We start from the raw sequence: 15280 nt of genomic DNA, 5'->3' as shown, positions 1-15280 counted from the left end.
ACTCGCTCATTTTAGTGCTCATTAATTACATTGTTTTAACAGCTATTCCAAGGTTTCAAATTTCTCGCCAACATATGATCAATGTCAATTTTCTGTACGAATTTCAACACAAATACAGAAAAAAATACACATGACTAGTATATGTTCTGTCACGATCATTTGCTATTTCAGAAGCAGGAAGATCATTGAGAAGTATTTGTTCACAACACACAATCAGCTGTCAGTTGAGTACCTTTAGGCATGCAATAAAAATGTTCTTCCAGATAGAGGATATGACACAAACTATTATACAGGCTCCTAAGCCCAATCCTTCCCCCTCCCAGAGCCCAGCCCAGCCCAACCAACCCACACAATCATACCACCCCGCCCACAAACGCCCCTTCTCTCCCGATCGGCGTCTTTTTTTTCTCTCCATTTTTTTCCGTTTTCTTTTTCTCCTTTTCTTTCCTCCCAATCATCTCCCTCTTCTTCTTATGTCCTCTCTTTTCTTTTTTTTCCTTTTTTTTTGTTCTTTTCCCAATTTCTCTCCTTATAAATATTTTTTCTTTTTAAATTATCGTTGCTTAAGGTATGTATGTGGTGGCTTGTTACTTTTCAAATCCTTTTCCTCTACAGTAAACAAAACTTTCACCAATCGAATAATCAAAATTCCAATCTTTGATTGATGAGAATATCTCTTTAGAAATATCTAGCAAAATACCATGCGCTAACTTATGAAAAAACCACTCAATCAGTTTGTGAGAGTATGGAAAGGTGTATACAAGGAATTCGTCACGTGTCATCAGACTAATTGATCTCAACCGAGTTAAATGATATATGATTTTGTTTTATCACTGTTTTGTGCCTTGTTTCGGTTTTTTGTTTAAATTGACAGAGGTTTTTATCAATAGTAAAAAATATCTTTGCAACACACATGTATTTTTGCTAGTATTATATATTCTCTGGAAAAGATAAGGAGAAAGACAACTGTCTGAAACTAGATAGAGTCCAATAGTTTACGCGAAGTGTGTAGTGTTGAGTATCGTGCAATGTCGCTGTGCTAAGTCTTGAGCATCCAGGGGATGGCTGATCGGTGATCAGCCGCACGGGGCCGCACCCGCGCAGTCAGTTCCGTGTAGGGGTGGGCAAAAAGCTCGGGCTCGTGAGCTCGCGAAGCTCAGCTCGGCTCGAGGACTAAACGAGCCGAGCCCGAGCTCCCTCCATAGCTCGTTTCCAAACCGAGCCGAGCCCGAGCTAGCTCGCAAGCTGCTCGCTAGGCTTGTCGAGCCTGTGGAAAACCTGAGTCCCTGAGCCCATTAACAATTGTCTAGCCCAATGGCCCATGAAACAGAGAACCCTAGGCCCATGAGCGGCTGAGCCAAGCGCCTGAGCGCCTGATCCGATCCCTCCCCTTCCCAGCGGGCTCCGACCCTCCCCATTCCCCATCCCACGCAGGCGCAAGCACGCCACCGCACGCGTGCACGACTGATGTCTGGCGGCAATTGGCGAGAGGAGTTGCCGGCCGCCGCCTCCGGCTCCATCCCCTGCGCCGCCGGCCCACCGCCTCCCTCCCCCGTCCCCAGTCGCCCCTTTGTGCCGCCGGCTAGCTGCCTCCCTCCCCTGCGCAGCCGGCCCGCTGCACCCTCCCTCCCCTGCGCCGCCTCCCTCCCCTGTGGCTGCGCCGGCTCCGGCCTCCCTCCCCAACGGCGCTCGACGGCTCGACGCTCCTCGTGCCGCCACGGCGCCACCTCCCTCCCCCGTCCCCAGTCACCCCTCTATGCCACCGGCTCGCCACCTCCCTCCCCTGCGCCGCTGGCTCGCCACATCCCTCCCTCCCCCTGCGCCGCCGCCCTCCCCTGTGCGGCTGCACCGGCTCCGGCCTCCCTCCCCAACGGCGCTCGACGGTCGACGGCTCGACGCTCCCCGTGCCGCCGCGGCGCCGCCTCCCTTCCCTATGCTGCCTCCAGCCTCCCTCCCTAGTGCCGCTCGGCCTCCCTCACAAGCTGGCTCGAGCCGGCTCGAGCTTTTAAACGAGCCAAGCCGAGCTACACTTTTTGCTCGTTCCATTTATCAAGCCGAGCCGAGCCGAGCCTATTCTTGACCAAGCTTTCACGAGCTGGCTCGTTTCCACCCCTAGTTCCGTGCCCTCTTGTCCTCTCTCCTCTATCATATCCCCTTCTATTTCTCCCAACTTACTCTACATATACGTTTGGTTGAGTGTCTTTCCAACCAGTACTCGACGATATATCCCCCCCCCCCTCCCCTCAACCAAAATACTAGATAATGCAATTTCGCAAATGCTTGAAATGAGCCATACAAATCTAGATAACCTCATTTCGCAAATGCTTGAAATGAGGCATATGCAAATACGAGACCAGCTACCTTTATTGGCATGGCATGGCATCCCGCGCCTATCGATTATTCTTCTGTTCATTTCGCATTGGTGCATGTGTCTATTTCCATGGATGGGCAAATGAAGAACGTACAAGATGCCTTTCTTTTTTTTCACCTCACTTCTGCGAGGTGGGCATGGAGAGGGAGACGCGCTGAGCCGGCGACTCCTTCCACTGCTGCGTGACCGTCTTGATCTGGGTGAAGAACTGCACGCCCGCCTTGCCTGCACGCCACGCGGCAATGTTTCATTGAGCGAGTTTCTTTTCAGATGATCGATACGGCCGTAGTTGGATATAGCTTTGAGCCCATTGCAATTGTTGGGAAAGGATCAAAGTGAGATTAGATCGAGAGTGTTGATCTCTTACCGTAGAAATTCAAGTCTCCTGCAAAGGAGGCTTTGCTGCCGGTGAAGGAGAAGAACGGCAGGGGTACTGGAATCGGCACGTTGATGCCCACCTGCGAAGTGCAAAGGGGAGAAGCCACAAACTGTGAACAATCCAAGTTCTTGTGAAGGTTAATTCATATCGACAAATTTATCAATTGCATCAGTGCCCAGTGGAGATTTGCTTTCTGCTAACTTAGAATTCATGCAAATTCAAAGTTCAGGCTCCAAGTTATAGCTGGGCTTGGGGCCCTTCTCACTTTATATATGTGTTTGAATTTGATTTAGCAAATGGCAAAAATCTGGGTTTATTTCAGTTACTTTAGTTATCATATTTTCTCCAAACCTGTTTTTCAGGCCCTGTCTAGCTAGGCCTAGTTAGCATGCATGAAATGTCCGCGCGTTTTTATTTCTCGAACGTGGGAGAGATGTAGTGTATTGTAAGAAAGAGACTACAAAATACCTGGCCAGCTTCAATGTCTGTTTGAAATTTCCTTGCAGACACACCAGATGTTGTAAATATGGATGCTCCATTGCCATATCTGACACACAAAGAAATGTAGGAAGATTTTCAAAATTTCAACATGTGCTCAATCAGGACTATCTAGTACATGGAAGGAATAAATCAATAAAGCATTACTTGTTTCTGTTCACAATTTGGATAGCATCATCTAGGCTCTCAGCCTGTAACAGAGAAAATGGTCAGCAGTGTAACAGATCTTTTATTGTGCATAGCAAGGGAAACAATTTTCACATACCTTCATCAAGAGAAGAACTGGACCAAAAATCTCCTCCTGTTTCAATTTAGCAAAGTTCAGTTAAAATATAATGCATATGCGGCTTCTAAGTATGCAACGGCTGTCACTGCAACATATGACAATGTTCATGAATCATAAACTGGTACAGCTATACTAGGTATCTGTGACAATTGTCTCAGCTCGTGATCATAGGGGGCATTAGGAGGAAGAAACAACAATAGGACAACAAATAAAAGTCGGCCACTGCAACAAGGATGTCTACTTGAGGAGAACAGTGTCTTGCAAGTTATAAATGGGAAAGTGAGCAATACTGAGATTTGATACCATGCAATAGGCGAGTTATCTGCTTTGCCATTTCCTTGTTTTGGATTGTTAATTACATTGGTCTCCAGACAAAATCATATAATTCTTTTAAAAAAGCATAGGTCAAATACACTCCTGAAAAGAAAGATACATCATAGTCCCAAATAAATTAATACTCTCTCTGTCCCAAAATATAAGCATTTTTAGCATAGTAACAAGTCAAACATTTTTAACTTTGACTATTAATAGCAAAAAAAAAACAATCAATCATGTAAAATTGATATTACTAGATTTATCATTAAACAATCTATCATAATATGTAACTCCTTTTATTTAAAACATCTTACTTTCACAGATATTGTTGGTCAAAGTAGCATATCAAAGATCGTATCAGAGTCTAAAAATGCTTATATTTTGGGACGGAGGGAGTATCAAATAGGTCCACAGTTAGCACTTCAATTAGAAAATAATATATCCTTAAATGCATTCCATGTTTTAATTTTTAGAACACAGACAGCACTAATCCAACAAATAGCTTTGCAGGAGGCTAATAATGCAACCTTCCTTCCTTTCATGGCTCTTCAAACAAGAAACATCAGTCCTAATGCAGAGTTTAAAATGACAAATTTCAGAATAATACCTTGTAACATTCCATTTCACTTTTAACATCAGCAAGGAGTGTTGGACCAACAAAATTACCATTCTCGAAGTTAGGAACCTGCAAAATTTAGCACAGTTTAGCACTATTATGCATTGCTGCATAAGAACCAGGGGAGAACTGCAGGCAAGGAAACAACTGAACTAAAATTACCACAATATCTCTTCCATCAAGCAGCACACGAGCACCATTATCAGCACCACTTTGTATTAATTTGCAGATACGTTCCTTAGCCTGTTGATAGTAAACTGTTAAGACAGGATATATTGAGAAAAAGGAAAACAGAAATGACAAGGTAGAAAATGTTATAAATTTATATTTACAAGAAAATAGCATAAAAACTGTGAGCGTAACCAATGTAGTAGCCACAATCATTATGAATCTGAAGCTAATAATACTCGCAGCCAAGCCCCAAAAGGTAATATATATTTCCAGAAAATATATACCACATACCAACAGTCTCATCAGAACCAAAAAAAAACAGAAGTAGCCTTTTTTGAATTTCAAATGCAATTTCATGCACTATCACTATCGCTAAACTGTAATCAATCTCAACACAACAGGTTCATTCATGAACAGACGAGATCAAAAAATACAGAAACTTTACAAGTCATTACTTGGCTATGTAATGTTAACACTCTTGAAATCTGGGGATGTTAAGTTCACGTGTTGAGTCAACATAGAAATCATGGCATAAAAGGATAAATGTTCATAACCTATCCTACATAAGTACCAAGAGAAGTCCACATTAGGATAAGTTTAGGTACCAAAATAATATCTGAACTAGATGATTTCAATGTGTATACACGATTAGAGGACCATTCAAGTTTTTTTTTTTTTGGGGGGGGGGGGGGGAGCACAAATCCAGTTCAGTGTTCCAAGTAACAGGGAAGTACAAGTAGGATTCCACTTCATATTTAGGTTACTTAAAATCAGGTCAACAACCTTTTCGTTGGTAAAAAAGCAGATGGTTTACCTGTTTGCTGATCACTGGACCAAGGTCTGCATCACTAGCCATTCCTGAATTAACCACAAGGCTGCTTGCACGTTTGACTAGCTCATCCTCCCTACAAGACAAATGGTTATTTTTATACTTCATTACCTAATGCCAGGTCTTATCCTGAAGAAACAAACAGGACAGAAGTATATACCATGGCTCTGAACCTCCAACAAAAACAGCAGTGCTCAATGCCATACACCTTTGCCCAGCAGCACCAAAACCAGCAGCAATAAGGGCATTCAGTGTGGCATCTCGGTCAGCATCAGGAAGGATAATTGCATGATTCTTTGCACCCATATTAGACTGAAAATAAACAAAAAGGCATTCTGTAACATGCTGCTTACAGCACACCAGGCAGAAGTTTTCGAAGGAAAGGTTCTGCATGTCAGGAACAGGTGCAAACTAACCTGAACACGCTTCCCCTTTGCCGATGCTCTAGAATATATATGCATACCAGCCTGAGAGTGAGAGAGAGATCATAATTATATCATCTGCTGAAACAAATGACTAGCTTTGGGCAAAAATAAAATAAAGAATGATTCAGGTATCATGAGTGTAATGTGACATGTGCTATACGGATCTAACATAATTGTTTACAAGTAAATTTTACAACCGAATGTCCTAACATCATGAAAACATCCTCATGCTGTGTATACATGTTTATTATCAGTTTATCACCATCATGGTAACTGGTAAATTTATAATTTTTATAAGTTAGATCATAATCAGAATTTGAACCATTATGACAACATAAGAATACAAGATTGAAAAGATCTCAAACATGTAGAAGTGTGTGATAATGCAATGGCCTAGATGCCAAGTTAATGACCTAAAGACTGAAACAGAATAGGATGAATACCAGATTTGCAAAGTATTATGCAGAGCAAAATAGACAGATGATTGATGCAAAAATGGTACCACAAATCGAGAAATAGACAGATCATTTGGATCCGCTTACTATATTGGAACCAACAAAGGAAACTGCCTTGATGTCCTCGTCATCACAAATGTTGTTCACAACATCCTGAAATAGTAAGGTAGAATCAGAAAGCAGCTTAGCAAGTGTGGCGGCTAAAGATGAACAGATTCATGAATGTTTAGCAGTAAAAATAGCATCATATAACCATGAAGACCAAACAATCCCTACAGAGCTAAGCATGGTAAGGTGAAGTTTCAAGGCAACTTTTTTTTTTTGCCAGTGTTCCAAGAAAGAGTAAAATTATTGTCATGTTAGCCAGAAAATATCAATCATCGAATATCTATTTGTGCTGTAGCAACACTTGGCACCAACAGGCACAACAAATAAATTATTTAATCTAGTATCGAGCTCAAAAAATGGAAAAAAAAAAAGGAAGGACGAAGAGTAACCAAGGTTACCGTACATGGGTACCATGAACAATGTTCAACACACCCTTTGGTAAACCAGCCTCCATTGCTAGCTCCGCAAGCATCATAGCAGCCCCTGAAGTAGTAACCAATAATTACAAAGTATGCCATCACATTACTAACAGGAACATGTCATGTGCCTTCTTTTGTTCTACTAGACTAAGATTACAGCCTCTTCAAGGACATGAACAACAATTGCTACTTTATAATATATCTTTTTCATGCCTTAGAAATACTACTAGTGCCAGTTCACAAAAACATGTCATATTTTCACTCCATCTTAAGTCCTTGCCATGTACACAAAGATTGTAAAGCAACATGTAATCTGTTTTTATTAATATCTCAATGGAATTGTAAAAGGTTGTCTTGCTACTACCTCCAAAGAGTTAAAACTTACTGCTGGTTTTTTTATAGCAGTAGGTAGTGGAAATGTCCAATTTGGGTAGATAACTGTGCACCAAATGTTTAACTTCACCATATGTTATAGTAAAAACACACCCCCAAAGTTATAGTACCAAATGGATATGTATATAGTGAATACATAGAATCAATGATCTTATATGTTGTGGAGAAAAGTACAGCTTGGTTAACCCGCTCTGTAATATCAGATAAGCATTTAACCATATATTTTTATCTGGCTTTAAATTGTCGTCAATGCAACAACAGCGGGTGTAGTGAATAAACTGGGTAAAAAAATGATGATAAAGCAAAGCACCTGGATCTTTTTCTGATGGCTTTAGAACAAAAGTATTGCCACAAGTGACCGCTATTGGGAACATCTGCAGCCAAACGGAAAGAAGAAACAAATGAAACGATCAAATCATGGCGTGTTGACTAAAGTAAGATGTATTGCATGGTATATTGATAATTGGGCTAAGAGTCGTAATAATAACAAATTTTGATATTAAGAAGTGAAGTTGTGCGTACCCATAGGGGGATCATAGCTGGAAAATTGAATGGACATATTCCAGCACATACACCAAGTGGCTCCCTAATGCTAAAGGTGTCAATCCCGTTAGAAACATTTGATACATATTCACCCATCTGCAGTGTCCCCATTCCACAAGCATGTTCCACCACCTCTACAAAACCAGGAGTTAATCAGATCTTGCAACCAGCGTGTCAAACATCCAGTATAAGAAATATTCCTTGCAAACAAATATCATCTCATTTGAATCAAGCCATAGATTAAGATTAGTAGATTGAAAGAACATAACGACTACTCATAGATTTGAAATGCTGAGATTATCACTATCTAATGAAGCAGTGAAACCAGGTACTATAAGGGTCTGAAAACCAACCTAGCCCACGGAATACATCGCCCCAAGCATCCTTCAGTGTCTTCCCCTGTTCGGTTGTAATGTTCTCTGCCAGTTTATCCTGACATCACAAAAAAAGAACAGAATCACTATAACATGATCCAACCACATCATCGAGTGAAGCTTCTAGCTCTCCAATCCCCCAACGATGGAAGGAAGGTCAATCCATCTATCAACTAATTACCATGTTGGCCCGGATGAGCTCCTGGTACTTGAGCATGATGCGCTGCCGCGTGGTCACCGGCGTGTTCCGCCACCCGGGGAAGGCGGTCCTGGCGGCGTCCACGGCGGCCCTGAACTCGTCGGCGGTGGTGAGCGGGATCCGCGACACCACCTCCTGCGTCGCCTGCGCACACCCAGAGAATCACTGTCACATGCCCCCACACCACACCTCCCAAATCGATCGATCGTGGGGAGGCTCACGGCGGGCTTTACCGGATTGGTGACGTCGACGTGCTCGTCGGCCCGCGACTCGACGAACTCCCCGCCGATGAGGAGGCGCACCCTAGGCTGCGCCGGGAGAGTGAGAGAGAGAGAGAGGTCAATCACACTTCACACGGATGGGAAATTGGGAATGGATGAGCCGCGCGCGGGTGCTTACCGGAGACGAGGCGCTGTCGGAGAGCCACGAGGCGGCGGCGGCGGTGGAGAGCGGCGCGGCCATGGGAGGCCGGCGGAGGCCGGAGCCTGCGTGGGGAGGCGGGGCCGAGAAGGGTCAGAGGAGTCGCCGCGGAGAAGGGAGGAGGAGGAGGAGGAGGCGGCGGCGACCTACCTGAGCGGAGGAGGGCGGCGCGGAGCATCGGTCGCCGGCGGCGAGTGGAGTGCAGCCTCTCTTCTCCGGTTGTTCGGGGGGTGGTTGGATTGGGGAGTGGAGTGGTGGAGTAGAATGGGGGGGAAGGGGAGGCGTGGCTGACCTGTGCCGTGACGTGTCCTATTTGTATCCCCCGTGCGCCGGCGCCGGCGGGACCCACCGGTAGAGTAGGAGGAGGCGGCGGCGAGCTCGTGCCTATCGGAAAGCACCAAACCCAACCACCCGGAGCTGGACCTGACGTGGCAGGTGGGGCCCACGCCAACACAGCATGTCAGGACTTGTCAAGTGTCAACCCGCTTCTCATATCTCATAGGTGTGTTTAGTTCACGTCAACATTGGAAGTTTGATTGAAATTGAAACGATGTGATGAAAAAGTTAGAAGTTTGAAGAAAAAATTTAGAACTAAACTCGCCTCAATCGTCCATCAAAGTTTGCAGGTTTCCGCAAAATTCGTATAAGTATCTCCGGAAGAGGATCCTCTAACATATCGTGACGTACTGTTCACCGTGATTTGACATGTGAGCCCACACAACTCTCAGGTCCACATGTCAGCCACCAAATCAGTGGGAAATTACATCAGTGGATCTTAATCCTACTGATCTATCTTAATCCAGTATTTCCTAGGTTTATGTCAGTCAAACGATTATTTTTTAATGAAAAACTAACCAATGTATTTCTTTCGTCTTATTAAACAACCAAACCTAGTAGAATAAGCTCATGTCTATATTTGTTGAAGTAAAAGTGTCTCGTATCCTTCTGGATTGATTTTTTTTTTCATGAGACAGACGACGTATATGAATAGTTTCGACGGTTCACCATTTCGTACTCTTTCTTCCTGATTAAGATATAGATTATTTTTCGTTTGTATGTTTTTCAAACGGTTAAAAGGTGCGATTTGGACGGAAACTTTCAATATATAAGTTGCTCTAAAATATTAAATAAATTATTTTCAAGTTTATAATAATTAAAACTTAATTAGTCATCCACTAATGATTTATCACGTTTTGAGATCTCAAACATAGCCTCGACGTGAGTGAACGAGTGATTTTTAAAGTACTCATTAAAACTAGGTCCAATCTGACAGTTTCATCGGTCAAAAATCAAATTTAAGACAAAAATCAAAGGTTAAAAAACCGTGCGATGTTTTAAAAGCAAATTCACGTGATTTGTTCAAGAACTGTTACTTTTTTAAGCAGACGTATATATAGCAAATTCGCATATTACATACAGTTGAAAAGCTCATTGTTTCTACTTTCCATAGAATCCAACGGAACCCCATTTGGTGCTTTGTGCAGAGAGTTACTCCCAGTGGGTTACTGCCCGAATTCACCAGCATAGATAATTCCTGGCACAGTGGCACTTTCTTTAAAACATTTGTACACGGTGCACAAACTGCACAACGTCGCTCCATGAACATCCTCTTTACAAAAATGCAATTTCAGAGTTTAACCAAAATATACACACATCAAACATTCGAACGAGCTCTCACACAAGTTGAGAGAAACTAGAAGCAAGCAACCGACCGATCACAGAATATTTGGTTCAGTCCTCCCGTGCAATGACCCTGACGTTGAGCCTCCTGAGCCAGATGGAGTGGAGGATCATGTGGAACACGTCGAACCGCCGCGGCGCGCCGTCGCTCACCATGAAGTGGCGGCGCACGGCGCGTACCCGCCGCTGCATCCGTATGTACTGCCGCGGCGACACGGCGGCGAGGATCTCCTTCAGCCGCGGGATGTCGCCCACCGCCACGCGCACCGAGAACGCCGCCCAGTTGAGCACGTCAGCGAACGGTAGCGTGTAGTCGTCGCCGATCACCACGGGGACACACTCCAGGTAGATGGCCTCCACCACCCGGGGGCTTGCCACCTCGTACCCGCTTGGGCACAGGCAGAACCTGCTCCGCCGCATCATGTCGGTGTACGACATGCCGTGGCGGCGAGGCAGGTACTCACTAACCTGTATGTCGGCGTCCTGCCCTTTCCCCCAGTGTTGTAATAGCAGGGGGCGGACGGGGCCATGGTCACCACCAGCAAAGAAGGCCAGGATGGGACGGTGCGATGCCGATGGCCCGCCCACCTGGCGGTCCACGACATCGCTCCGCAGGTTGATCTCCGGCAGGGACACGTCTCTTGACGGGTCGAACCCCTCCGATGTGTTGGCATTGCAGAGCACCCTGATGGAGTTGGAAAAGAGATGACCGTTCGCCGAGGAGACATACGGCCCCTGCCACAAAACCATCCATGCTGACGTGTCAACCAAATAAGGAAAACCATGAAGTTGGACATAATGTAGTACCACTGCTACCCAATATGTGTATGATAATCCTTGAAATGGTAACTCAACTGATTGATCCCAATTACTTTTGAAGTATCACAGAAGTTGATTGATACTACCTCCATTTCAAAATATAGTAATATAGTAACAAATGATGAATAACACATATCCTAGTACCACGAATCTAGACATGGTTCATCTGTACCGACCATTAATTTGGACAGGCCCCCTGTCCAGATGGTATCTGTCCAGATTCGTACTAACAATTTAGTTCTGTAGTTGCTTACCCAATCATGGCATGAGAGCATGAAGTGGTCAGCCCCAAGGCTCCGGTTCCAGTGTGGATACTTGGTCGACACCACGTTGATGTAGTCCGAGATGGTCCGCCGCAACGGATCCATGTCGTGCGAGTTCGGCTCGTAGATCATCTTCACCATCTTGACGACGCTGAATGGAAGGAAGAAGACATGGGCCTGGTCCGGGTCTCTCGTGCGCATCCGGTTCTCCATCTCCATGGCATATATGAACCTGCCTTCCGTCGAGTATATGCTGCGACACGGCCCATCGTGGAACACCGGTGGCTCGCCTTCTTCGTAGACGAAGACCTTGAAAACCTTCTCCATTTCCAAGTAGCTCCTGCCAGCATAGCCAAAAAAAAAAAAGGATCACAACAGGTGACATTTCACAAATCCAAGTGTTTAACATGTTCTCTCCCTGAAGAACTACATGTACTTCACACAAGTCAAAGCAATTTGATACTTAAGAGTTGTTTGGTACCTGTGAAATGCATAGGCATTTCTGTACACTGGCCCAACTGGCACATAATCTTTGTCTGTCAATGGGGGCTTGTTATCCTTGTTTTGGATGGCTTCCCTTATCGTCGCCCGAGCTTTAGCAAGACCGAGTTCTAATAGCTCCAATTTCACATCCCTTCGCCTTTGCGCTTGCGGCATTACTTGAATAATATCATCTCCACTAGCAGCATCACCAACACCCCATTCCTACCACACACAAAAATTCAGTTCAAGAAAGGCACCCAAACATAAAGGCCCAATAGAAAGCTGAAAAACTCTGTTGGTAGGTTAATCACATTCTGCGGACAAAACACGACACAATCGTTAATAAGAACACAAATGCTGAACCCAAATGTTCTTCAGATAAAAATACCTCGGGTATTTTTGTAAATGTAAACATGCTCATTTGGTCCATAAATTCGCAAAGCCTGCGATAATTTTGTAAATGTAACTTTTCTTCAGATAAAACTCTTTGGTAATCATGTTTCCAATTCTAAGTGCAGAGTGCAAACATGTACAGGTCTATTCCTTCTGCGGTCCCCTCTCACTCTGAGACTGAAAGTATAGGGAAGATCCAAAAACTTTGTGCACACATGTCAAGCCCATGAGAATGAGAGTGCAGAATATGGCTTCCTTGCAACTTAATCTTTTCTCTGTGCCAAGATAAGAACATGCATCTCTGGTTGTCTTTTCCTCTCTTAATAAAAAAAGAATATCCCATTTTATTAATTTAGTATATTTGGTCCACAGACTACATTTGTTATATGATCCATATTAACTACTATATATTTGCAGAATTGAACTGTGCTACCGTACAAAATGGTATAGCTATATTTAGTGCACGTCAGTGATAGTATGATTCTAACTGACTTAATTACCCATATTGGATATCCGAATTTCGTAACAAAAATTTTGTATATGAGATTACTTTGCATGAAAAATCCAAACATGTGTGCTCATATTAAATGATTATCACAGAAACAAAGCCTGAAAATCATAGAACAGAAGGAATAACGTACATTCGCGTTTTCACTAACACGTCGAATTACACGATTTCACAGCAACAATATACCCCAAAAAAAACGAATATGAAACAAATAGAGCATGGATACATACTGATATCAGCATAACATATATCGGCTTGATTATTAGAATCTGTGTGATTCTTTTAGCATGTCAGCTGTTTTCATTTCTTACAAGGGTAGCCGAGGATTTGTCCCACCACTTTTTTGTTTTATTTCAGTAATTAGTTTTTTTAAAATAATGGAATAGAATCTCGGTCTTTGCTTACAGAGCTACAGCCAATTATTTTAGTAATTAGTTGTGTGTGCTTAATACATTTCTATTATCTTTTAAAGAAAAAAGATACGGACGCGCATACCGGAGCAGGAGCCGGAGCCAGTGCCGGTGTAGGTTCAGCTGCCGCCGCCGTGACGGCCACGCGAGACGGCGACACGCCATCGCCGGAGCTAGAACCGATGATCAACGCCGGCGTTGGCGCCGCCGCCGTCGACGTCATCTCATCACCGCCGCCGCCGCCTCCTCCCTGAAACAGCACCTCCTTGCTCGTGCTGTTCCGGCTCCAGCTTCCACGAGCGCCACCACCACTACCAAAGCTACTAGAGGTGACCAGGAGGTGCTCGCCGCCGCCGCCGCCGCCATTGCCGCCGCCCCAAGAACTCGGCTTACGCAAGGAGGCAGCGTGAGAGCTAGCTGCAGGACGAACCAAGGTAGACGAAGACGAAGACGAAGACGAAGAAGAAGAAGAAAGGAAGAACCAAGAAGAAGCTTGTGCCCTCGGATCCATTGAAACCACCAAGATCACCAAGGCCACAAGCGCAAGGCACGCCGCCGCCGCCGCGGCGCACGTCGAGGCGGTGGCCCTGCCGCCGCCATGGCCATGCGAGCAAGGCAGCATCAAGGAGGAGAAGGAGCTGGCTCTCATGGCGACGATCGAGCAAGAAGAAGAAGAATTAATGATCGATCAATCCATGGCAAGGTAAAGGTTAGCTAGCTAAGCTAAGCTGCAGGGATGAGCTAGCTCGATCTGCCTTGTTTGTGCAAGGTTGGTTAGCACATATCCATGAGAGGATTTGTGCTGGAATTAATGCTGGGTTGAGGAGGTTGCCATGGATGAGAAGAAAAGGATGCGTGCGAGGTGAGCAGCGATCGAGCTGGATTTGGTGACGAATACGACGAAGAATGGTAGAAGTACTAGCTAGAAGCTTGGGTGGGCCCCACCTGATACGGTGTGAGTGAGCTCAATAGTTTAAGGGTCAGCCCGGTCAATATGGAAGCTTTCGCAGTTAGGCCCATATCGTTCTCCCTTATTTTCATAATCCCTTCGTTCCATTAAACAACATATTTAATATGAAATGCGACATACTACGAATTTGGAAAATATAGAATGTATCACATTTTATTTAGTATTAAAATGTGTCATATTTTATACTAAGTTTACTTTTAAGGACAGAAGAAGTACTAACCTCTTAATTTTTTCAACAACTATTTTAAAAATCTCCTTAGAAAAACCGCTCTTTCCCCTTCTTAAGAAAAACCTTCCCTCATGAAAAACCGGTATGATTAAAACTAAATTGTAAATTTATATCCCAATAAACAATACAGGATGTAATCATGTACTCACTCCCTCTGTCCTAAATAAGTGCAGTTTTGCACTATTCATTTCTAACGTTTGATTGTTCATCTTATTTAAAAAATTTTATTATTAGTATTTTTATTGATAATAGATGATAAATCATGAATATACTATTTTTTTTAATTTTTTTACAAATTTTTTAAATAAGAGGGACGATCAAAACTAGTGTTTTTTTTTTTTAAAAAAAAGGTTCAAAGTCTTCAAGAAGAAGAGTGGCCCTCCATTGTGAGATGCGGTGGTATGCAGCGCCGACGGCAGACTGCTTGGCTGGTGGTTGTGATCGATCTGAGTCGGACGCCGGTGGGGTGACACGCGGCGGCGTGCGGTGGCGCCGCCGTGCCGGTGGGGACGACGCGTGGGCGATCGACTTGTGGTGATTCAATGCGCGCTCAACGCCTCCATATCGACTATCGTCTCGGAGTTACGCGGATGGGTAGTTCAATGCTTGCTGCTGCTCCATACTTGCAGGACATTCACGAGGATTTTTTTTATCCTAAAAGTAGAAAATAATATATATTACTTTTTCTTTGGCTTTTAAAATACTACTCGCTCATTCCCATTTT

At 44.1% G+C, this 15280-nt stretch overlaps 2 protein-coding genes across 2 annotated transcripts; both read right to left on the bottom strand.

The window, feature by feature from the left end:
• Positions 1–2338: 2338 nt before the first annotated feature.
• On the bottom strand, positions 2339–9042 carry LOC4342610 (methylmalonate-semialdehyde dehydrogenase [acylating], mitochondrial). Its single transcript, XM_015791741.3, has 19 exons — positions 8952–9042; positions 8781–8866; positions 8615–8689; positions 8364–8525; positions 8162–8240; positions 7788–7942; positions 7576–7639; positions 6857–6936; positions 6433–6498; positions 5882–5932; positions 5626–5777; positions 5451–5541; positions 4628–4708; positions 4457–4534; positions 3514–3549; positions 3396–3439; positions 3219–3297; positions 2739–2829; positions 2339–2596 (listed from the first exon to the last, which is right to left on the bottom strand). Exons 1-19 carry the CDS (start codon positions 8977–8979, stop codon positions 2490–2492), a joined length of 1605 nt encoding a protein of 534 aa, XP_015647227.1. The 5' UTR covers positions 8980–9042; the 3' UTR covers positions 2339–2489.
• A 1261-nt stretch (positions 9043–10303) lies between these two features.
• On the bottom strand, positions 10304–14243 carry LOC4342609 (probable glycosyltransferase At5g03795). The gene is made up of 4 exons (XM_015791740.3): positions 13443–14243; positions 12045–12268; positions 11555–11903; positions 10304–11216 (listed from the first exon to the last, which is right to left on the bottom strand). The coding sequence occupies exons 1-4, from the start codon at positions 14004–14006 to the stop codon at positions 10533–10535; spliced, it is 1821 nt and encodes a 606-aa protein (XP_015647226.1). The 5' UTR covers positions 14007–14243; the 3' UTR covers positions 10304–10532.
• Between the last annotated feature and the right edge of the window lie 1037 nt (positions 14244–15280).

The sequence above is a fragment of the Oryza sativa genome, chromosome 7 (assembly GCF_034140825.1).
Source record: "Oryza sativa Japonica Group chromosome 7, ASM3414082v1".
Classification (NCBI taxonomy): Eukaryota; Viridiplantae; Streptophyta; class Magnoliopsida; order Poales; family Poaceae; genus Oryza; species Oryza sativa.
Note: the sequence above shows the minus strand (reverse complement) of the source record. Positions and strands in the feature narration are given on the sequence as shown.

Bases quoted from the DNA above. Each gene is read 5' to 3' on its own strand.
- LOC4342610 (XM_015791741.3), bottom strand. From the start codon at position 8,979: ATGCTCCGCGCCGCCCTCCTCCGCTCAG. The intron at 7,943-8,161 runs GTTGGTTTTCAG...CTGGTTTTGTAG, and splicing joins CGATGTATTCCGTGGGCTAG to AGGTGGTGGAACATGCTTGT. The intron at 4,535-4,627 runs GTAATTTTAGTT...TAAATTTTGCAG, and splicing joins TTGATGGAAGAGATATTGTG to GTTCCTAACTTCGAGAATGG.
- LOC4342609 (XM_015791740.3), bottom strand. From the start codon at position 14,006: ATGAGAGCCAGCTCCTTCTCCTCCTTGATGCTGCCTTGCTCGCATGGC. The intron at 11,904-12,044 runs GTACCAAACAAC...CTATGCTGGCAG, and splicing joins AATGCCTATGCATTTCACAG to GAGCTACTTGGAAATGGAGA. The intron at 11,217-11,554 runs GTAAGCAACTAC...GTTTTGTGGCAG, and splicing joins TGCTCTCATGCCATGATTGG to GGGCCGTATGTCTCCTCGGC.